Source organism: Globicephala melas, chromosome 14 (genome assembly GCF_963455315.2).
Source record: "Globicephala melas chromosome 14, mGloMel1.2, whole genome shotgun sequence".
Classification (NCBI taxonomy): domain Eukaryota; kingdom Metazoa; phylum Chordata; class Mammalia; order Artiodactyla; family Delphinidae; genus Globicephala; species Globicephala melas.
In genome coordinates, this window is record NC_083327.1 from 37687286 (window position 1) to 37711292 (window position 24007).

The following is a 24007-nucleotide window of genomic DNA, read 5'->3' on the forward strand; positions in this document are numbered from 1 at the left end:
CTTAAAAAATAAATTAAACTTTTTATTTTGGAATAAATTTAGATTTACAGAAAAGTTGAAAAAAAATGGCTAGCAATCTGAGTTCAACAGTTCTGTTCTGAATCACTGTATGATCATAGGCTAGTCATTAACCCTTCTGAGTTTAAAATTACAAATCTGTAAAACAAAAGTAAACGATCTCTGAGGTCCAGTTAAGTATCAAAACGTTTTTATTCCATGATTGAAATTAACTAGTTGACTAATCTGGTCCTTATGTTCATTTCAGTCTTTCTCTGTCTCTCTGATCCAAACAACCCAGTTGACCTTGGCATTAACATAGGTTGTAACACCAGGCCCATAAGGAAGATTTCAGAGAGGACCCTATCATTCTTCTTTAATGGTTCTGTTTGTCATTGCATCCCCACTCTTAATACAGTGTCTGCTGAAGAATAGACACCACATAAATATTTGTTGGTCAGTTGAATGAATACTGAATGAATGAGCTGGGCCTTTATTCTCCATTCCTTTCTTTACTCCATCATCACACTCAAGTTCAGAAGTTATTTTAGTTGTATTTTATTTATGATAAGATCAGTAAACCCAGAGCAAAGAATGTCTCCATGACTACAAATTCAGCTAGTTCTCCATTGCCACTTAAACATTTCTCATGAAGACCAAAAAGTCACCATAACTAACTGAATCAAAATCTCTGGACTTGAGGACCAGGTATCAGTATTTTTCAAATACTTCTCAGGAGATTCTAATATGCAGCCAGCGTTGAGAATAACTATTCTAGAAAAATGATAATCTAACCATTTTTACTATTATTTCTTGTTGGTTCTCTCTCTCTCTCTCTCTCTCTCTCATTCTCTCTCTCCCTTCCTATCTACTTTCTTTCTTTATTTTCTTTCTTTTTTAAGAAAAATAAATATATAGGTCAGACTTCATCCCCTAAGTTTCTAGAGAAATTGTGATAGAATTCTACATATAGAAGAATCCTCCTTTTGTTGCATAGAATGCATACATAGGTAACATCAGGCAGAAGGGGGTCAAGACATACTGCATTTGTTATACATAGAAAGGTTGACAACATCAAATTATAGAGTTGTCAAGGCATCTTATCAGTAACTGCTGCCCTGTAGTAATAAAAATAACTCCTAAATTACCTGAAAATATTTTCTCTGTCTTAAGATGCAGCTTTCTTCTAAAACTGGAAAATGGAAAATTCAAGGATGGATGTGTCTATGGATGAACAATCAAATGAGTATGGTCAGTTAATTCTAAAAAATCACTTTTTACAAATTTACTGAAACAACTCAGTCAAGCCATTCTTTTCATAAGTCCAATGACCAAGTCAACTAAATAAGTCAATTTGAAGCCCCATGTAGACTCACACTAATTCTTATCTAGAAATAGCTATTCAAAGTCCCCCAAATTAAAGTCATCATATGCAAAGGCTATTATGGTGTGGCCCATAGATAAATATATCTTTAAAAACTATTTTTTTCCCAAATAAAGATAACGTGTCTGAAATGAGAGGGAGAAAGAGAAAGAGATTCCATTATTAAACCTGGAAATACAGAAGCAGTGGTATCAACTTGCTGGGCTGAAGAAAATTTGCGAAAGACCATCTGAGATCAGATGATTAGGAAAAAATCATGTAAGGTCATTTCCCAACAGCTGACATCCACATAAAAGAGATGTCATTGTCAACTACTACGGTGTCAGAGCTCTTTCTCAAAAGTACCGTGGTTTAAATTAATCAGAAGAGCTCGCTGTGATGTTTTCTGTTCTTTGAAATCATGCCATAAGCAAACATCTGTAATAAATATGTTTGAGTATTATAAGGCTGGTATGACTACGTTGGGAGTAATAGGTTTGAAGTGCATAACAAAATAAAAGGAACATGCTGATGTCAAAGGGAGTAAGAGTTGCTTTATTTTTCTAAGAATAAAAGAGACTGGGTCCCCAAAGTCTAAACAAAGAACAACTCTACAAGACACTCTTTCCATGGAGAGTGACAGAGCTTGGAGATTAAGGGATCAAACACAAGAGCCAGATTCCCTGCATTTGAATCCCAGCCTTACTATTAACCAATAGTGCAAAACTGAGCAAATTATGTAATTTACTCTCAGTGCTGTGGTTTTCTTAGTTGTAAAATGGGAAGAACAATATTACCTATATTAATGGGTAATTTTGAATATTAGCATGAGTTCATAAACATAAAGTACCTAGATCAGTGCCCAGCAAATAGGAAACTTACATCACAAACCCCCATCGTTCTCCACTGTTCAACCATAGGTCCTCCCGACTTCAAATCAGTAAAAAATATATAGATATAAAGTGCTTTTGTTTCTTATACTTCTAGGAGAATGGCTATTTTTAACTCCAGAACAAATCATACAATTTACCCACATAGCATACACATGTGCGTACAAAAGACAATTGAAACGCTGTGTTGCTTGTGAATCTTATGGTGATGTGTTGTTTTAAGGATGTTGAAAGTTATAGGGCTTAGATCTTACTTTATTTCAGGTAGAAATCCATTCACTTTTGAAGCCCTCTTTTGAATTATTAGATTTCTCTTACAGAGGTCTTTTTGTGATATTTTTAAATGGGTATTTTTTTTACTTTTTATTACTTTCTATTATAGTTTTCAAACTTTACACAAAAGTAGAAAAAAAAGGATAATGAGACCATATGTACTTATTATCTGGTTTTGGCAGTTATCCACATTTTTCACTCCCCTTCCCAACAGTGCTGGAGTATTTTGAAGCAACTCCCAGATATCATATTTTGCCTCTAAATATTTCAGAATTTATTTACAAGAAATAAAGACTTCCTTTTTAAAAAGTAATCACAATACAATTGCACCTAACAAAATGACCAAAATTCTTAACATTCAAATTGTCTCAAAAATGCCTTTATATGGGTGATTTGTTTAAGTTAAGATCTGAACAATCTGAAACGGGTAGTTTAAGTTGTAGCTATTTGGTTTTATATGTTGGGAGATGTTTCAGCTTCATACTTTTTCTAAAGGGAAATGAATGACCACAGCTGCAATTTGAAGTTGAAATCATCATAATAATAGAGGAGAGAAAGCTAGAGTAAGAAGTGGGAGTCTCACAGTAGGTTTGGGCTTTACTTGTAACACTGACCCAGGGGTCTATTTCATGACAGTAGATTCTTTTGCTATCGTAGAAAGAAGAAAAACAATTCTTCTAAAGTACTTGTGATATAGGAAGCATATGGAGTTTAAAAAACAGCCTGTCTGTGGGCATTCCAAGACACTGAAGCTGAATGAACTGGTCAACATCTCAATCTTTGAAGTCCCCTGGGCATAGAACTCTCTCCTGTTTTTCATTTATCCCAGGCTGTAAGAGAGACAGTCTTTTCTTTAAAAATATTTCCAAAGGATTTGTTGGTGATATTTGCACCTTCGTTCTCATATTTTATAATCATGTCTCAGGTTTTTTTTTTTTCTCTGCAGGACTGTTTGCATGCCTCTTAAGGCTCGAATCTAATGTTTTTATTGGACCTCATTGTTTTTAATATTGATTTAATACGACTGCCATTGAAGGCCCCAAGCGTTTTTACAAGGAGACACTTTATAATTCCTTTATAGGTTACTTGTAATTATCAGAATAAATGAGATATCCCTTTCAAAGGAGGTGGATAGGAAATAAGTAACAAAGGTAGTATTTATATAGATAAAATGTTAACATATTGGTACGGTGTGGGGGGAATCCAAAAATAAATGAACCCACATCCTTCTGTGGATTGCTACAGTATAACCTCTTGCAGCTATGAAAGCTAGTGAGAAAATCATCTTTATTGATTAGGAACTCAAAATAGTCTTTTATCTTGCATACTTCTTTTCCTCGGGTCCCATTTATTATTGTAAAATTACCACTGCTTCTATATTTCTCTTTATAATGCCTTTTGGAGTATGGTTTGTTAAAACTGTATAGAGTGATAGTTAAGATACTAGGCTCTGGAATCAGGCTAGATCTAAATCTTGGTTCTATCACTTCCTAGCTGAATGTCTTTGGGCAAGTCACTTAACCTTTCTATGCTTTGGTTCATTCATCTGTAAAATGGGTGTAAAATACCTATATACCTACCTTATTATAAAATATTTTTGATTATAGTTCAGCAAATATTCACTCCCATCTCCCTTGGGGTATGACCCCCACCCCGCCCCACTGATGTTGGTCTTGGTCATGGAATACTGGTAGAAGTGACGGTGTGCCAGTTCCATGCCTGGCAGCATGTGTTTTCACTTGCCCTCTTGTTCTCCTAACGTCACCATGAGGAGCATATGCCCCAGGTAGCTGTTCTTCCCAAAATAATGAGACACTTATGGAGCAGATCTAACCTAAAACGCACACTGGAGCCAGTCTCCCCTGCCCACGACCTGAATTAAAGCTGTGCAGCAGAGCTCAGCCTAGATCACCCAAACAGCTGGCCTGCAGAAGGATGAAAAAGAGAATAAATGCCTGTTGCTGCAAGGTACTGGATTTTGGGGTGGCTGTTACAAAGCATTATTGCAGCAGTAGCTACTAATACATAAGACAATTGTGAGGAACAACTAAGATAGTTTAGATAAATCATTTAGCCTACTGCTAGGCATATAGTCAGTGCCCTGCTCAATTAATGTTTATTATTATCATAATCATCACTTTAATTTTTTTTCTGGATAAAAATATCCAAATTATATATTGTGATTAACTTATACATATTCAGTGTTACACCATATACAGTGAACAATGCTCTGAGTTAGGACCTACACAGCTCCTGGCATTGGCGATAGATGGTGCTTGTTCTGGCAGATGCTGACATCTCTGAAACTCTGTGGCTCATGTGGTTCCACCTCTTCCCTCCTTCAGCCTATTCAGTCTCTTATCTAGTTTGGAGAATATGAAAAACCTGTTTCACAAGCATACATTTAAATATTTAGTCTTATGTTTATGCCAGTGGCTACTGAACTCCATTTTTGCTACCTTTGCTCTCTGTTGGCCTCCAAATAATAGAATACTAATATCTAGTATATGGGCTATGGAGGGGGACAGATAGAGAAGGAAGTCCTCTGGGATATAAGTCAGGAAATTATATGAGGTGTAAGGAGTGGGGACAGATGAGAAGTAATGAAAAGTCCCAGCTTGCCTTTTATTTAGTTTTAACTTTGCTTGCTATATAAATTTTAGTTTCCATTACAGTTAATACCTAAGGTTATACTGTTACATATAATGTGTTAAAAAGAAAAGGTGTGTATCAAGAACTGTCACTAAAAATATGAACTCCACATCATCATGTACATAAAATCAAGTCAACAAATATTTATTGGGCACTTGCAATATATCTTTGCTGATATGTGATAACATATAATACATACCATATTTTATTGATCCTAAGACACACGTTGGTCCACATTTTAACATCTCTGAAACCAACATGCAGCTTCCAATTGATGGTATGTGGTAGGTTAATTGTCATAGCTTTTGTTGTGATTATCGATATCTCATTGGCTTACTATGAAACCTATTTCTTATTCACATTATGTAGGGCTGTGGGTTGGCTGTGGCTCCACTGGCCTTTGCTCTGGTCGGTTTGACTGGGCTTGGCTTACCTCTGCACAGCTACATATGTCATTCTAGAATCCAGGTGGAAGGACTAGCCACTTTCTGGGACTATTCTACCATTATCTCACGGTTGAGGGAAGGAGCAAAAGCTGAATCTAACCTCACAGGCACATTTAAAGCTGCCTGGATATGGCCTTTGCCATGTCTATTCACATTCAGTTGGTCAAAGCAAGTCACATGGTCAATCCTGACAATGGAGCAGGGGAAGTATACTCCATCCACCCTGAGGCTGGGAAGGGGCTGTGGGCACAGAGGAATAATAACGCAATGTACCACAGCAGCATTTTTTCTTTTTTCATGGTACATAAAACAATGGTGTGTCTCACAATAGCTGGCATCTTAGAGGCAATGTAATACGATAATCTATATTAGGATTTAAGAGAATCTGTTCTTTAGGCATAATATTTTTATGAGCTCGTTTTTACTTTTCTCTAGTTGGGTTTTAAAGGCTAAAGGCAGAGATTCATTTACTGTTTCTGTGTTTCTATTTCCTCATTAAATCAGAACACTTAATAATGAAGGTATAAGAGACTTATTGACATTCTTTTGTTAATCCTGAGTTGAGTCATTATTGTTACCTAACTTACCCTAATTTCAGCAGATAAAGGAGGCTGAATTATGAAAAGTGATCCAAGGACTAGGCTCTTGACATCATTTATCATCAATTCATTTGTTAACTTATTTGCACAACAGATACTTATAGAGCACCTACTACGTGCAGGCACTTTCCTGGCACAGGAGATTCAGCGGGAAATAAGGCAGACAAGAGTCTTGATCTTATGGAGATTGTATTCTAGTGGAGACAAACAACAAACAGATAAGTTAGAAAATTTAAGGTGCTGAGAGTACCATGAAGAATAGAATTCATTCATGATTATGTAATGGAGAACAACACAGGGGTAGGTGTTTTAGATGAAACAATGAAACCTGGTAGCAGGGAGTCAGCCATGGGGGACTCCTGGCCGGGGAAAGTATTCCAAGCAGAGTGAACAGCAAGTGCAAAGACCTCAGGGTAGTAGAAGAGAAGAAAGAAGATCAATGTGGCTAGAACATGGTAAACAAGGAGCTGAGTAAGTTAACGTATAGGTTGGGCTGTTGTAGTAAAGAGACCAAAAAATGCAATGATTTAATGCAATATATAGCCCTGTGTCTTGCTCATGTTAAAGACAAGACAGACCTGGCTTAATGGTATTGGGGACCAATGCTCTTTTTATCCTGTTGCTTTGCCATGCTTACCATGAGACTTCCATCTTGTGACTTGACATGGCTAGTCCAGCTTCTCCTCTTTAACCATCATACTGGTATTCTAGTCATCAGAAATGAGGGGAAGGGGAACAGAAGCCACATCCCTTCTATTTAAAGGCAAAACTTGGGAGTGACACACATCCCTTTGCTCACATCCTATTGGCTAGAATTTGCCATATGACCAAATCTAGTTGTGAGGCAGGCTAGGAAATATGGTCAGTAGTTTGAATTCATATACCTGGATAAACTTTGGTGACTCTATTTCTAAACAAAGTAGAGACAATTATCTGTTAAGGGACAACTATTAGTCTTTTCCACAAAGTGAGTGGTAGATAAAATTAGTAATATAGGCAGAATTCTAAGTATGTAGAGCCTTGCCAGTCATGGCAAGGAGTTTGGATTGTATTTTAAGTATGTGTATTAGTTATCTATTGTTGCTAACAGATTTTCCCCAAAACATAATAGCTTAAAACCATTATTATCTCATAGTTTCTGTGAGTCAGGAATTTGGGAGCCAAATAACTGGGTGGTTTTGACTCAGGGCCTCTCAGATAATTGGAGTCAAGATATTGACTATGGCTACAGTCATCTGAAGGCTTGACTGAGGCTGGAGGATCTGCTTCCAAGATGGAGCATTCAATTGGCTATTGGCAGAAGCCCTCAGTTCCTTGCTGACTGTTGGCAGAGGGCTTCAGTTTTTCACCATATGGACCTCTTTGTAGGGCTGCTTGAATGTGACATAGTATCTCTCTTCCCCCAAGTAAGTGATTGATTCAAGAAAAGAGAGCAAGAAGGAAACCACAATATCTTTTATGTCCTAATCTTGGACATCACACACCATCACTTTTGTCACATTCTGTTTCTTACAAGCAAGTCACTAAGAATAGCCCATAATCAAGGGGAGGGGAATCAGGCTTTATTTTTTCAAGGGAGAAGCAACAAAGAATTTATGGACATATTTTAAAACCATCACAGTGTGACAGGAAGTCACTGGAACATTTTCAGCAAGAGGGTGCAAGTTCTGTTTCACATTTTTGAAGAAATGGTCTGGTTGCTTTGTGGAGAATGGACTGCACAGGGAGAAGAGTGGAAGCAAGGAGCCCAGGTAGGTGGCAGTTACTTAGTTTTGGCAATAAATAAATGGGCCTAATATTAGGATGGGTGTGGAGGAATTAGAGAGGATACTGAGATTCAGGCTATGTTTCAGAAGTAGAGCAGACAGGACGTCATAAGATATCGCAGAATCTAATGTTATTGGGTATCATTTGCTGTTCAGATTTTCAATTGCAGTGCTTTCTTAAATTGACTGATCATCAGAATCCTTGGAGAGCTTTTAAAATATGAATTACTGGTCTTTACTTCCAGACAACCTACTTCAGTAGGTCTGGGCTGGGGAGATGATCAATCAAAACTGGAATCCACTGCTCCACTTATTCAATGAGCCAATTAGAAGTGCAATTTTTATTGTTGTTTTTGCAAAAAGGAGTTAGTTACTATGCAATGGGCTCTATTATCCAAATACTCACTTTTTTCACACAATCTCCTCTCCCCTCTGTTCAGTCAGATACCAATTCCTATGGATTCTGTCTCTAAGGTAACTCGTAGAAAGAATCCCTTCCAACTACTACTGCACTAGTCTAAGCAATAATTTATTACCTCTTGGACTTTTACAAACACCTCTTATGTAATTTCCTACTTCTGGTCTCTTCTTCTGCCTTTTACCTGTTGTCAAAGTGATCTTCCTGTCCCACATTTATGATCTTATCACCTTCTAAAAAAGACTCAGTGGCTTCCTAGGACTCTCAGAAAGAAGTCCACTGTCCTTTAGGATGGTATTTGCAGCCATTGACAGTCTGGTCCTATCCTACATTTGGGGTGATCTCATAGCCCCCTTTAACATACTCATCCTAGGCCCACTGAATTATTCCCCCTTCCCTTTCCTCCATTTGCACTTTCACCTCTTGACACTTTTCTTCACACTGTTCTTCCTGCCTAGGATGTCCTCCTTCTCCCTCCCTCATCTGGCAATATCCTACTTCTCATTCCTCAAGGCCCAGCTCAGATGGTTGCCATCTCTATCCTTCACTCAGAATTAGTCAGCCCATTTTCTGAATTCCCATCTCATTTTAAAAACACCTTTATTATTTATGTTTATGTTCACAGTGCCTAGTAGTATGCTTGCCCTTAGTAGGCTCCAAAAAAAAAAAGTTTACGTGGACAGAATTTATTTCCTCCTCTTTATCTAATTTTTATGCAATGGAGAAAACAAAAGGCAAATTCATATCAGAAGTTTGGCTAATGAAGGAATATTGGATGCCTTCATGGCTGTTACATTTTCAAGATCAAATCGTATTATATGTTTCTGCATTTGTAATTGAATATATAGCCATTTCCCCTTTATGTTAAGAGGTGATAAATCTTTTTTAAAAAATAAGAATTTTAATAAAAATTTGCAAAAGGATCAGCCTAAAATGAAAAAAGAAATTTGGCTAATGAAATGTACATGGAACATATACCCCGAGATCTGAACACATTCAGCACAGTCTACACCGACTGCACTTTACAACCACATATGGTGGCATCAGTAATTCTGAGGAATTGCAAAATCCTCACAATCCAAATATTTTATTAAGAATTCCAGTGACAAGATCTGAAATATAAAGGCTTGTGGGTCTTTTTAAAGGCTTAATCACATTTAGTTAGAAATTTAAGTTAACAAGAACATTCCATTCCCTAAACATTCCAATTAATTGCTGTTTAGCATATGGGTTACCAAATTTGCCTTTTTGAAGTCTGCATTTAGAGATTGAAAATAAATCTATTAGGATGAAATTCTAGGTCAGTCAGGTTTTGATTTGCAATATTTAATGTTTGCACAATTCCACCTTTGCCTGACCTTTCAAAATTATTTTAACAGCCCTACATTTACTTTCCTAATGGAATGATTTGCTACAAAGTGGCTACAGCTGGTAGTCTGGAAGGACATTATAACATTCCTTTGGCTGTCAAAATCCATCTGTCCTTGCATTTAGGGGAATTCTTCATCGCGTGTGATCTTGGGATATAAGACCTCACTTTCCACTGTGGATGCCAAACAGTTTGAATCTCACTCTCCCCACCCCCTGGAATATGGAACAGGGGCTCCAACACCTGGCCGTGGACCTTCCCATCCAGGCCTGTGCACCCCGAGGTGAAGATGAAGGAGGAGCATCTGGGGCAGCTCATGGGGTCAGCATGATGTCCAGTTGTCATTTCTAGAAGGTATGGTATAGCAGAAGCAGAGATGGTGGCATCTTGGATAGGGTGTTCCTGTGGCCTGGCCTCCTGAGGCCCTGGGTTCTTGCCTGTTTCCCAAGCTTGTTCTCCCAGCCTCTTGGATTCTGTGAACCCTCTTTCCTCCAACATTTTTTTTTCTTTAGACAGTTAGAGCTCGTTTTGTTACTTGTAAGCAAGACTCCTCACCAAAACCATTGGTAATACAAGGTGGCAGGGAGAATTCTAGACGCTACTCAGACTGCTGGCCCACTTACTAGGCAAATGCTGAATGTCTTAACTCTCCATTTCCTCATCTGCAAAATGGAACACAATCTGTAATTGTGTCAACTGTGTGAAGATTGAATAAAATAATCTCTGTAAAATATTAAGCATGGTCCCTGGTGTGTAAAAAGCATTCAAGAAATAGTAGCTTTTGTATTACTAAATTCTATATAATTGTTCGTGTGTTCAGTGACAAAACTCTACTGCTCACCACATAAAAAGATGCCTCTGTGCATACTCTGTGTTCAATGTTGAACTTCCTTTTTTTTTTTCCCCATGCTGGTGTTTTGTTTTGTTTCCCAGTTTAGGGCTTCGGCACCTTCCCATACTGTACATCCTGAGACTTCCTCAAGGAGCACAGCTTCTAGTCACTGTCCCCGGATCTTCTCTCTTCTCTTCCATCTGTCCCTGCCAGCTCTCCCTCACCTCCAGACTCAAAAGGAGATCAGCTGCACTAAAGACTGGCTGACTTCAGATGGGAAGGGCAAAACTGGCTTGAAGCAAGAGTCCTACTTCAGCATCTGGTACACAGATTTACTGACTTTAATGGAATTAAAAAACAAAACAAATGCACAGCCTATATCCCAAGACTTATTATAGCATCCTTAACTTATCTACTTAGCTTTTGATGACATTTTCTTTCTTCCACTGAAATGTATAATGTCTTCTCATAGTGAAACTGTGGAAACTTTTCCACTCAATGTCCTCCCTCTGGGATGTAATAAAGAGACAACTCAGGGCCGAACAGCACGTTGGAGACAAATTTTCTGTGAAAGAAAAATGTTTTTTACAACATGTAATGTTTCTCAAAGGAGGTGGGCCAAAACATAGATATCAATCCTCTGTAACCATTTACTGAATACCATATTTGGTTTGAGAATATTAAAATGTAGTATGTTATTTTTGAAAGGTTGAGTATTTTGTTACGGATGTTTTAATTTCTATAACATCCATGTAGAAATTAGAATTATTTACAGTATTTGCATGCTCTCTTTTCCAAAAAAAAGGTGATAGAAGGGCTGAGCAGAGAAGAGCAGAATGTGGTGTAGGTCAAAGCATATCTCACCTGTCTGGGAGTCGGCTGACTGGGGACTTTTATCAGGGATCGGCCACTTCCTAGTGTGACCCTGTTCTCAGCTTCACTCTCCTAAGGTGTGAAATGGGAACAAGTATACCCTCAAGCATGGTTGTGAGAAATAAATGACATAATTTGCACAAAATACTTGGCTGTAGCAGGAATTCAAGACACGATAGTTGACGATATAACCCAACATAGGATTGTCAGAGGGCTAATTGTTTTAATGGCATTTGATTATCTAAAGGAAATGTGATATTATTGTAAGTCTACATTAGTATCTATATAAATCTAATACAGAGAAGGGTTCTGATTTCATCAATGGATGTCATCGAGGAAGGCAATGACAATTCATGATAACTCAGATACTAATTTGAAATTTATATTTACTAGAATTTGGCCTAATTATTAAAAATGTTCTGTGTTTAAATTGGTCTTATTATGATATTAAGGCCATAACCTCAAGGAAACTATTCTTGTTTGGGTGATACTATTTAGATAGTAAATAATTAGGCAGATAATGCCCAAAATTTACTTCAGGAGCCAGAAAACTCCATTTAAAAAAATTGTTTAAAAGCAAATTTGAGTTATAGGGTAAATATTATGTGTGAGCTATAAGTATCAATGTAAAAACTTTAGGTATTTGCTACATGTAAACTTTTTCTTTCGTTATAACTGAACCCAATCTCTGTTTCACAAGACTACTATGCTAGAAGGTAGAAATGAAACCTTCAGATAATCTCAGTTGATTTAGTCTTCTCTCGTGTCCATCCCCTGCACTTTTCTCACTGGGCTGGCATCTACATGACAGGTGGGTGGGTGGGTGGCATTTACTCCTCAGCCACTGTCACCTCTCCAGCTGGCATTCTCTGATGTGGAAGTCCTCATGGAATCTCTGATCAAACATTTTGGGGGCAGGCCTACTTCAATTTTGTAGTCTCATGGAAGCAACATAAACGCCCACCAACAGATGAATATACAATATAAAGAAGTTGTGGTGTACATACACACACACACACACACACACACACACACACACACACTGGAATATTACTCAGCCATAAAAAAAGAATGAAATAATGCCATTTGCAGCAACATGGATGGACCTAGAGATTATCATACTAAGTGAAGTAAGTCAGAAAGAGAAAGAAAAATACCATATGATATCACTTATACGTGGAATCTAAAATATGATACAAATGAACTTATTTACAAAACACAGACTTACAGACATAGAAAACAAACTTATGGTTACCAAAGGGGAAAAAGGGAGAGGGCTAAATTAGGAGTTTGGGATTAGCAGATACAAGCTACTGTATATAAAATAGATAAACAACGGGTCCTACTGTATAGCACAGGGAACTATATTCAATATCCTTTAATAAACCATAGTGGAAAAGAATATGAAAAAGAATACATATATATGTATAACTGAATCACTTTGCTGTACACTAGAAAGTAGCACAACATTGTAAATCAACTATATATCAATTAAAAATTAAGTATAAATTAAAAAAAATTCTGCAGTCTCTCAGAGCCACACCTGCTCCACTCTCAGCCACACATGAAACACACACTATGGTGAGTGGAGAGTATTTACGGCGACCCCAGGACCTTCTGTCCAAGCCCTCGCACACCGCTGTGCCTACCCACACTGTGCCTGGCTGCACCATGCTGGGCTGGCACTCTTCCAGGCTGCATCTCAGAAAGGAGGCACTATTCGCCTCGACTCTCTGCCCTCTGCCTTCAGATTCCCTCAAACCTAGCAAGTGTGCCAGTTGCTCCTCTGACACCCCAGGGAACTGGGACCCGGGTGGGAAGCTTCAGTGAGCCTCCATCCCTTGTATAAACTCCTTTGCTCCCTCTTCCCCGCAACCACACAGAATCGTAATCCATTTCTGGACTGGGAAATCTTCCTTTGGCTTATCATTTCTTTTTTGGAACCTATTTTTTAAGGCATAGACTTTATTTATTTATTTAGGCCGTGCCACACAGCTTGCAGGATCTTAGTTCCCCTACCAGGGATGGAACCCTCGCCTTCTGCAGTGAAAGCACAGAGTCCTAACCACTGGACCACCAGGGAACTCCCAAGGCGTAAATTTTATAATCTAAATCCTTCAGGTCATTGGGTCTTGATACTCAAAATCTAGACTTTTGAAATTCAAAGAAGAAAGTTTCCTCTCAAACTTTTTTTTTCTGCCGTGAATTTCACAAGCCCATTTTAAATCTCAAAAGTCACAGACAACTCATAGTTTTGTGAATTTCTTTTATAACAGCCTTACCCTGAAGCAATGGATGCTAAAGTCTAGTTTAAATGAATGAGTGCATGGGGTAGAAAGGAATTAACAGGTACAAACAAAACAACACTTCTTAATACATCAAAATATTGTCTCACCACAAATGGAAGTTGCCCTATACCTGGATTTAGTTTATTCTTCATTGCCTGGCCTATATTATTTTCTAGTTAATGGCTTGAGAGATTGACTATACAGTTGGACAATGGCCAAACCATGTATGACAATAGGACTCTGACCCATTCTTTTTTATATTCTTTTCCATTATGGTTTATCCCAGGATATTGAATATAGTTCCCTGTGCTATACAGAAGGACCTTGTTGTTTATCCATTCTATATGTAATAGTTTGTGTATATATAACTGAGCCACTTTGCTGTCCAGCAGAAATTAACATAACATTTTAAATCAACTAAACTTCAATTTAAAAAAAATTTAAAAAAAGAAAAGCCAAAAAAAAAAAAACAAAAACACTGACCCATAATCTCCGAAGCAACAAGTCAGAGAAGCCAAACCAATTTCTCCACAATCAGCCCAGAATGACTGGAACTTGGTAAAAGACTGCCAGCTTCCCAATTCCTTACCACCACCCACTTCCAACTCAGGACGAACTAGAGAAAGCCAATATGCTCCCCAAACTGATTTTCCCCCAAAGTAGGATGCCCTGCGTCTAGTTAGCCCTCTCCAGCGTCTCCAAGTCAGCAACCTCCAATCAGAGCACACCTGAAGCCTTTTTTTTTCCTCCCTATAAAGTTTTTCTACTCCTATGCCTGCCTTTGAGTCTCTGCTAAATGCAAGTGATGGTGGCTGACTTCCTTGCTCTAAATAAACAGACCTTGCTTGTTCTCATTTGGATGGTCTTCATTTATTTCCACAGGTTTACTACACATAATGCTGTTATATTCAGACATACACATTGGTAGTTGAGCTTAACATTTTTTTTTTTTTTTGAGCATAGAGATGCTTGGGGTAAGTAAGCACTAGGCTTTGATCTCTGCTTCAATGGATAAAATTAAGAATTATAACTCGAGGGCTTCCCTGGTGGCACAGTGGTTAAGAATCCGCCTGCCAATGCAGGGGGCACGGGTTCGAGCCCTGGTCTGGGATGATCCCATATGCCACGGAGCAACTAAGTCCGTGCGCCACAACTACTGAAGCCCACGTGCCTAGAGCCCATGCTCCGCAACAAGAGAAGCCACCGCAATGAGAAGCCTGCGTGCCGCAATGAAGAGTACCCCCACTCTCTGCAACTAGAGAAAGGCTGAGCACAGCAACGAAGACCCAACCCAGCAAAAAATAAATAAATAAATAAAAAAGAATTATAACTCGAATTGACCATTTCCTTGAATTTGGAGGTACTGCTATGCTTGCCTCAATGGATACGATAGAAATATTCTTGAAAATGTATATGAAAATCTCATTTTTATATATTAAAATTATTACATTTTAGCAAATTACTATTAAAAAGGACCCTGGTGTACATTAGTTTGAAAATGAAGAACACTTTTATTATCTAGACGATTATTCCTCATGTGTCAGGTTTCCTTAAATTGGCACACATCTGTATTAGTCTGTACATATAAACCTAAGGCTATTGTAAAATAATAATGATCCTCAGAAGAGCAGATGATACACGTTTGCATACAGAAATTTGTGCAGGTTTATTTTTAGTTCACTTTAATGGACATTATATGGACATAACAACACCCAAAATATAACTCACTATTCTCACTTCACAAATGAAGAAATGAATGTTAATGTAAAATGACTTGCTCAAGGCCTCACTAAAGTATGAAGCCCCTTATTCTCCTGCAAAGAATGTTGAGTCTGTTTGAAGCTACCAGCTGGGGAGCTTCTTATAGCCCTATATCTGACAGAAGGCCTCCATTTTTTTTGAGAAGGTCATGGTCTTCACCAAGACACCATGGCAAAGGGGGTGAGGATGTTCTTGGAACAGCAAGGAGGGAAGGGGATCCCCATTCAGGGAGGTGCCCAGCTGAGTTAACCTGCTGATTAATGGCAGAGCTAATCATGGCCTGATGATCCACACAGACAAATAATGGAACCAGAAAGAAATTTAGGCCTTCCCATGCAAAGGGGGTTTCTTTATACTGTGCATTTGTCTACCTTGATCTTAAAATAAAATTCTGATCTCTTATCCATCCCTTATGTGCAGTCTCCATATAATCTGGCCTCTGCATTCCTCTTTCACTACTTTTCCTACCACTCTTCACGCTCTAGATACTTTCAATTTCTCCAACGTGCTGAGTATATTCTTCAGCTCCTATAGAATTCTGACCAGAACACTTTTCTCCAGGATTACAAGACCTCTGCATAGGCAGTCCTTCTCATATTTCCTATTTCAGGTCAAATTTCTCCTCCTAAAGGTCTATCTTGACTATTTTAGCTAAAGCAGACTCCAACCTCTATAACCACCCTACTCCAGTTCCTCTCTATCACATTGTCCTTTTATGTCACCTATCTGGATCGAAAATTGCCTTCTTTTATTGTTATTATTTTTAATTTTATTTATTTATATTTTTGGCTGCGTTGGACACAGGCTTTCTCTAGTTGCGGCGAGCAGGGGCTACTCTTTATTGCGGTGCGCGGGCTTCTCACTGCAGTGGCTTCTCTGTTATTGCGGAGCACAGGCTCTCGGAGCATGGGCTCTAGGTGCGTGGGCTTCAGTAGCTGTAGCACACGGGCTCAGTAGTTATGGTGCACAGGCTTAGTTGCTCCGTGGCCTGTGGGATCTTCCTGGACCAGGGCTCGAACCCGTGTCCCCTGCATTGGCAGGTGGATTCTTAACCACTGTGCCACCAGGGAAGCCCTTCTTTGATTATTTGTTTGCTTACTCATTGTCCCTTTTGTACACTGTAAGCTTAGTGAGATTTTGGGAACTTGTCTGTCATCTTTGCACTGGACCCAAAGCACTCAGAACACAATTCCTGGAACATAGTGGGCTCTCAATACACATTTGTTGAATAAGGGAATGAATAAATCATGAATCCCAATTGAGAATGACAGATATGTACCCATTCCTCAGAAAAAAATGCACTGAATATTTTGTATATCATTTCAGGAGGTTCCAAAGCCCTGGAAGCTCACCTGTAGGCTCCTGATTAAAGCCCCTGCATTATAGTTATGCTGTTTCATAATGTTCTTTTTGAAATTAATTCTGAATTTTGTTCTTTGAAGTTAAACATGAGCACGAATTTTGAATGTATGCTTAAGATGGACTATAACAAATCACAGGCCAATTGCTGCTCACTGGATTTGAATAAAATAGATCTATGATATTTACATTACCTGATCCTAATGACCATATTTCAGTGAATGAAGAAAACACTGTGGTACAAATGTTAAATGGTCATCCATATCCAGTTCTCCTGTCCTTTGGGGAACATGGTGGATTCAATTCCCAGCTTCCCTAGCAGTTGGGCAGAGCCATATGACTAATTCTACCCAATGGATTGGAGGCAGAAGTGACCTATGTCACTGCCAGGCTGGAGCATTTAATTGCTGTGTGAGATCCTCCAGGGCTCCATCTTCTCCTACTTAGTGGCTATGGAAGTACATGCTGGTACAGAGGTGCAATGCCAAGCCGTCACATGGAAGACAGTTGCTCTGGAGAGTCACACAGATCTTCAGCAGACTTTGTGTGAGCAAGGAGTATAAACCTCTTTTTTTTTTTTCTTTTTGCAGTATGCAGGCCTCTCACCGCTGTGGCCTCTCCCGTGTGGAGCACAGGCTCCGGACGCACAGGCCCAGCAGCCATGGCCCATGGGCCCAGCCGCTCCACGGCATGCGGGACCCTCCCGGACTGGGGCACGAACCCACGTCTCCCGCATCGTCAGGTGGACTCTCAACCACTGCGCCACCAGGGAAGCCCCCTCTTTTGTTTTAAGTCTCTTAGATTTTCTAATGATTTGATATTGCAGCATAAACTACCATAACCAAATATGCCACTGATTGGAAAATACACTATTATTTCATATACCAAGGAGGGGAAAAAAAGCTGTCACTTATAATCGAAAGAAGTCTTGTAAGATATATCACAATTTCAGAGATGTTAAAATTAGAAAAATGTGGGTCTTAGATTATATAAAATACAGATTGTTAAAAGGAATTTGTCAAAGAAGATTAGTATAGTGTCAAGAACTCGAAATCCAGAGGTGAACAGAAAGTTATGGATTCAAATCCCAACACTTACTAGCTTGTGACTTAATAACTTAGCTGTGTAAGCCTTAGTTTCTTCATCTGTGAAATGGGGATCACAGTAGATGCTGCCTCATAGGGTTTTGTGGATGTTAGATGAGACCGTTCTAATAATGTCTCCAGCATAGTAATTTTCCCACATATTTTAGTCACCACATTTGGTTAGATCACAGAGCTTGTTCAAAAGGAGCATTAATTTCAAACAATATACAAAAGTATGTTTGTCATTATGTCATACTGCTCAATCAGCAAATATCTATTAATTCCTTACCAGGCATGAAGACTGGGCTTCCAGTTAGGTGTTCTTGGAGATAACAAAGACGCAGATCTAGGGGTTGAGGGCTGAAGGCAGATCACCCTGGGGTCTTCCTATCCACTCTCCAATGTATTTTCTGGAGGAATCAGGCTAGAACAAACATCAAAAGCAATCTTGAAGAGTAAAAGAAGTCACAAAAATATAACTGAGAAATGATGCATGAAAGGTCAGTCCCGTGCTTATTTTGGTGACTGGCAGGACTAGTCACCAAACGGAAAATTGAAGACTTTTTCTATGTCCAGTGTCTGTCTTTGGTGCGTTTGTGTATGTGTGCATGTGAGAGAGAGAGAGAGAGAACAAGCTGATGATTGGAGAGCATAAGGCTAAGTCAAAGAAGCAAAAGAGTGACTCTTCTGAGATAAGTATGAGATTGATTGTTCCTGTCCACATAAGGTTATACTCTTACAGGCTGTATGAAGTTATCCAGGGAATATTACTGGACTCATGGTATTCATAAAGCAGCAGCTTGTTATAATTGTCCTCATCTGTAGCACATTTGAAGAAACCCACACCTTGTCATTGCCAACGTGCAACAATCATCAGCTCTGAAGTTTATTCTAGACTAAAAGTCTCCTCACACATACTTTATGAGCTTTCATTCTGTCACTGAAGATGTGCATTGTGGGCTGTAATTCAACATTCTCACCTCGGTTTTCTGGAGGACATATGCCTTAGAAGGAACAGGTGGCTGATTAATATGACTATTTTTATTAAATGCCTGAACAATGGCAGAGCAAGTAATTTTCTTTAAAGGAAGTATAGCTGCCTTTAAATATAACTCTGGGCTACAGTTCACCTTTTCTGTTTATTCTTAACTTGTGAAACTGTATCTTAGGACTTGGGGTATATAACTTGGTATTTGATATCAGCTGAAACACAGTGAATCAATTGTAATGGTTCTGGCACCAAAGGAAACAGAGGGGACTTAAATATGTTTCCAGAAGACAAAAAGCTTCTCTTTGTGTACACTTTATAACATATGTTTCCACACTTTTAGAATATTCGAAAGTCCAAAAAAAGTTTTCTCACTATTTTTCATTAAAGACTGAGAGGACAAAACAGAGAAGACTAACTCCAACCCACATACCATTTATCAGATATTTTGGATGAAATCCAGATTGAAAAATCAAAAATATTCCCTCTTCTTCTCTCCCTTCCAGCAACGGCATTAGGATGCTTATTCCTCACTGTGAAATACACCCACTCTCACACACTCGGAAATGTGTTAACGTTCCAGGAAGGGGGAGGGGGGCGGTTAGTGCAAACAGGTTTGGGCTCCTCCCCGCATCCTTGCTGCCTGGGTCGTCTTAGATCAGCTGTGGGCTACTGCGGGCTGCGTGACCTGGCCAGAGCACTTGGGCTCACAACCTGTGTATACCTGGGTACACTCCCAGAAGCTACCGGTAATATCTCGAATAGGGGACCCCTGTACGGCAGAGCACTCCCTAAAACCTCATCGACCCTCACCTCTTGACTTTTTCGCGTCCGGGATAACCGCCCCAGGATTTTTAACTTTCCTTGGGGCGTTTCGCGCGGACCCTTTGCAGGCGCTGCGGAGCCTGCTTCGGCCCCGCTCCCTCTGGCCTCTTGGCTCGCCTGGGATCCACTAGCCACGCGGAGCCGGGTGCAGCCTCCTCTCCAGACAGGGAAGAGAAGAGGCGAGAGGAGGTGCTCAGGTCTCCTGGGTACCCTCCCAAGCATCTGTAATTTGACCTTTACGAAACAAAATGATGCTAAAAGGCAAAATAGCCAACATGGAGGTACTCAGCCCTCCTGAGTACGCTCCCAAAGAGCTCTAATTTGACGTTTAAGAAACAAAACAATGCCAAAATGCAAATTAGGCAGTGTAATACCCAGGACGAGCCTCATTTGACAGGCCAAACTGAGATTTTAATGGAAAGGTTACTCATATCCGCACACCGAATTCATTCTGTCTTTTAGTACTTAAAAAAAAATGTGTAATTTTAAGTTCCACTGACTTAAAATTCCATTGACTGTCAGAATGCACACTCCACTATAACACTCAGTGGAACAATGGACACCCCCATATCGCATTGTGTCAGGTAATTACGAAGTGTCGCGGCGCCGGAAAGCGAAGCCCGGAACGTCAATGTGTCCCCCGCCGCGTGTACGAGCGGTTTAGGGCTGCGTGTCTCACCGAAAACTCATCAAAACGTTCAGGCCAATGCCTCAACCCAGAGAGGGAGAAACGCCATCCGAGCTTGGCCCCGGGCGTGGACAGAGAGGCCCAAAGAGTAGGCGAGCGAGCACAGGGGGAGCGAGCACGTCTCGGGGAGAGCAGACGCACGCAGGGAAGTCTAGGGGAACGACTGCACCCAGCGGGTAGGGAGGGTCCCGCCCGGGGTGGCTAGGGAGTCCCGTTCCCTGGAGAATGGAACCCACGCGGGACCCTGCGCTCCCAGCAGCACCCAATCTTTGGGGGGTTAAACTCAGGGCACCGGGACAAGAGTGCGCGCGGGGTCACAGGGTAAGGCTGTTACTTTGTAGTGAGACGTTGTGTGTGTGTGTGTGTGTGTGTGTGTGTGTGTGTGAGAGAGAGAGAGAGAGAGAGAGAGAGAGAGAGAGACTGAGAAAGAACTGGAAGGAAAAGAAAGAAAAAAGAGCAGGGAGCTGAAGGCCGAGATGTCCTACTTCTAAGTGGTTCATTGAGAGGCAAAAGCCTTCTAGCAAGCGCAGTCGTACGTAGCCCGCGCCGCATTGGGGACCAGCCGAGCAGGGCGCGGGGGTCTCTCCAAGGGGCCTCCAGCCTCACGAGCCCGGAGGTGGCCCCCAGAAGGGGACACTGTCCTGGCAGCTGTGGGGAGGTCGGGACTGTGGTTTCCTTCTTCCGAGACCCCGGCGCTGCCATCCGGAGGGGGCGAGCTCAGTCTGCCTTCTTCAGGGGGGAGGAAAGCGGACCTCTAGCAACGCGACCTCGGATCCCCGCGCCCTCCCACCGCCCAACCTCCTCCCCTCAACCACATTCATTTTTCCTCAGCAGCTTCTAGTTCGGGCTCAAAACCCAACTCCGAGCCCACCCGGGCCTTCATCACGGAGCTAAGGGGGACGGCCGGAGTCGGAGAGGGCCCGGGGAGGCGTCGTACCAAGGTAGCGGCCGTGAGGGGCTCCGAGTCCAGCGGATGCCCGCCGCGGATGAGCCAGCGGCCGCGAGCAGCCCCCGGAGCCGCGCAGCATCGGCGTCTACAGTGACGGTGGAAGCCACGCCCGCTCGGGAGCTGGGGGCTGTCCTAGCCCCCCCACCCTTCCCCCGCCCGCCCCCTCCTCCCGGCGCCGGCCCCCGGCCCGCCCCCGGCTCGGCTAGCGGGAGGCGCTGGGCGCCTGGGCTGGCGCGCTCTCCTGGGCGCACACACACACACACACACATCCACGCACGCACGCCCAGAGCCGCTCTCTCCGCGCCCGGCCCACGTTCCCCTCGCCCATGCAGACGGACAGAGCGACGGAAGATGGCTGACGACTCCACGGGGCACCGAGGATGCAGCCTGGCGGCGGCGGCGGCGGCGGCGGGAGCGGCAGAAGCAGCGGCGGCGGCAGGGGCAGCGGCGGCGTTGGCGGCGTTGGCGGCGGCGGCGGCGGCGGCAGCGGGAGCAGGAGCGGCGGCGGCGGCGGCATCCCCGAGACTCCTCGAGCTACCTTTCCCTCTGACAGCCACTGACGTTCTCCGCCGCTAGAAGAGACCCCGCTTCTCCGGTGCCCGCCTTCCCTCCCCCCCGCCTAGCCCCAGCCCCAGCCCCGCCAGCACCGCTACCTCCGCCAGCCTTGCCACCATCAGCACCACCTCCACCACCGCCGCCGCCGCCGCCACCACCGCCGGCGGCGGCAGCAGCCATTTCATCTCCACAGAAACCAGACACAAAAACATGGCAGAAATGGAGAAAGAAGGGAGACCTCCGGAAAATAAAAGAAGCAGGAAACCGGCTCACCCAGTGAAAAGGGAGATCAATGAGGAAATGAAGGTATTTTTGGACTTCGGGGCCAGAGAGCCTGAGCTCTTTCTTCCGCCTGCTCCCTTTGGGCCGTTGTATAGATTCGGAGGGTACAGGGGAGCGCTTGTCAGTTTCTGTAGGATGCCCAGAACGCCTCAGCTCCTCCTCCAGGTGCAAACCGAGGCCAACTCTCGGGCTGCATCCCCGAGATTTGCCTTCCTCAGATTTGATGGGGGTGGAGGGGCGGCCGGGAAACCACATACTATTTAACCTTATAAACCCCAGGTTGGTAACAGGCGCGTTTCAGAGGGAGGGGACCGGGAGCCCAAGTGGCGGGTGGGTATGGTGAAGAGGCTTTCCTAGTCGGTGGGGTAGTTTTTCCCTCTTCCTCGGGAGCCATCCCCGGGATCCCTCCAAAGTTAAGAGCCGCCGGGCCGGAGCAGCCGGGGAGCGCTGGATTCCACCCCTCTCCCCAGTTCATCTCCCCGTTCCTCGATCCCGCTTCCCGACTAGAAGCCAGCGGCGACGGTGTAAAAGGGGCTGTCAGTGCCGGGGCGAGTTGTGGCCCGAGCGGCGCGGGTCTGGGTACCGTTTTGACGGCCGGCTCGCTTCGCACGCAGCTGCTCGCTCCTCTCACTCGTCTGCCTCCGCCTCCCGCTCGTCTTTGCATGCTCCACTTCCCAGTTAAGCAGACCCGGGCAAACCCTGGTGCAAGATAGCTGTCTGAGGGGCGGCCTTCGCAGAGCGCCTGCCCATTGTTCGGAAAGGCCAGCCCGGAGTCCTGTCGGCGAGGCCGGGCTCCCCGCCAGGCCAGCGGTGCTCCAGAGGTGGCGAGCGCAGCAGCCTGGCGCTCCAGCTGTTCGCGTTGGAGTGATTGCACAAGAGCACCGCTCGGCTCCGGACCCCCCTCGTACCCCCCCCCCCCACTTATTTTCCATGAAGTTGCAGCTTTTGCCCGGTGAGGGTTTTGTTTTGTGTTGATTTCACGAGTCTCTCTTGATTTTTTAAAAAAATTGTTTTATTTGTATTTTTTGTCTTTCTGTGAGTTACAAACAAGTAGCAGATTTCAGGGGGGACTTTAGTTTTCATTCTGCAGCCGTCTTGGTGTTCCCCATCTTCTGCATAGAATCCTTAACACTGCCCACTGACTTGGTCAGGTTGGTTAAGTTGCTATTTAAAAGACAAACGATGAAGATGGCAAGCAACTAAGTAAAATTTATTGCGGTTTGACGTTGTCTTGATTAGAACAAGCATATTCTAGAGAGTGCCTTGAATGAAGCCCATGTTTAGAAAGGGGCACACGGATAATACATCCTATATCTGTACCTAGGTGCCTATGCTTAGCGTTCCTTTCTTCCAGAAAATGTCTGTAGCAATCTGCATTTTGGAATAAGAGTTTTTATTTCTGGGTGACGAATTTAGTGCCTGGAAGCATGAGGTGCAGCATCAGTCCAAGGAGAGTTAAGGAAGATTTGCCTTGGAAATCAGTGCTATTCCTTGTGATGGAAACCTCCATTGATTCCATTGATAGACAGTTTTTTAAAAAAGAGACCAGCAGGAGTTGTCTTCCCATGGGGATGGAATTCAAACAGTTTACAATAACCATCCTTCCTCACTCGCCTTTCCCTCCTGTCCTGCATTTCCAGATTACTTTTCCATTTCATTTTAAATTGGGAGTGGAGGAAGAGGAGAGAGGTAAAGGCACTAAGAAGTCACAGTGTGCACTGGCCCTTTAAAACACTGTCTAATGCGATC

At 42.3% G+C, this 24007-nt stretch overlaps 1 protein-coding gene and 1 long non-coding RNA gene across 4 annotated transcripts in view; one reads left to right on the forward strand and one right to left on the reverse strand.

Annotated features, from left to right (window-relative positions):
• Window positions 1–824: 824 nt before the first annotated feature.
• LOC132593386 (uncharacterized) lies at window positions 825–22474 on the reverse strand. The gene is made up of 4 exons (XR_009558824.1): window positions 22250–22474; window positions 18261–18395; window positions 6209–11170; window positions 825–1221 (listed from the first exon to the last, which is right to left on the reverse strand). It is a non-coding gene; the product is annotated as an uncharacterized lncRNA (long non-coding RNA).
• The window catches only part of SOBP (sine oculis binding protein homolog), a 158071-nt gene continuing 156211 nt past the window's right edge, over window positions 22148–24007 (forward strand). For all 3 annotated transcript variants that reach the window (XM_060283785.1, XM_030882911.2, XM_030882912.2), the window contains exon 1: window positions 22148–22282. In XM_060283785.1, the coding sequence (XP_060139768.1) occupies window positions 22187–22282 (96 nt within the window). In that variant the 5' untranslated portion in view covers window positions 22148–22186. The remainder of the gene's footprint in view (window positions 22283–24007) is intronic.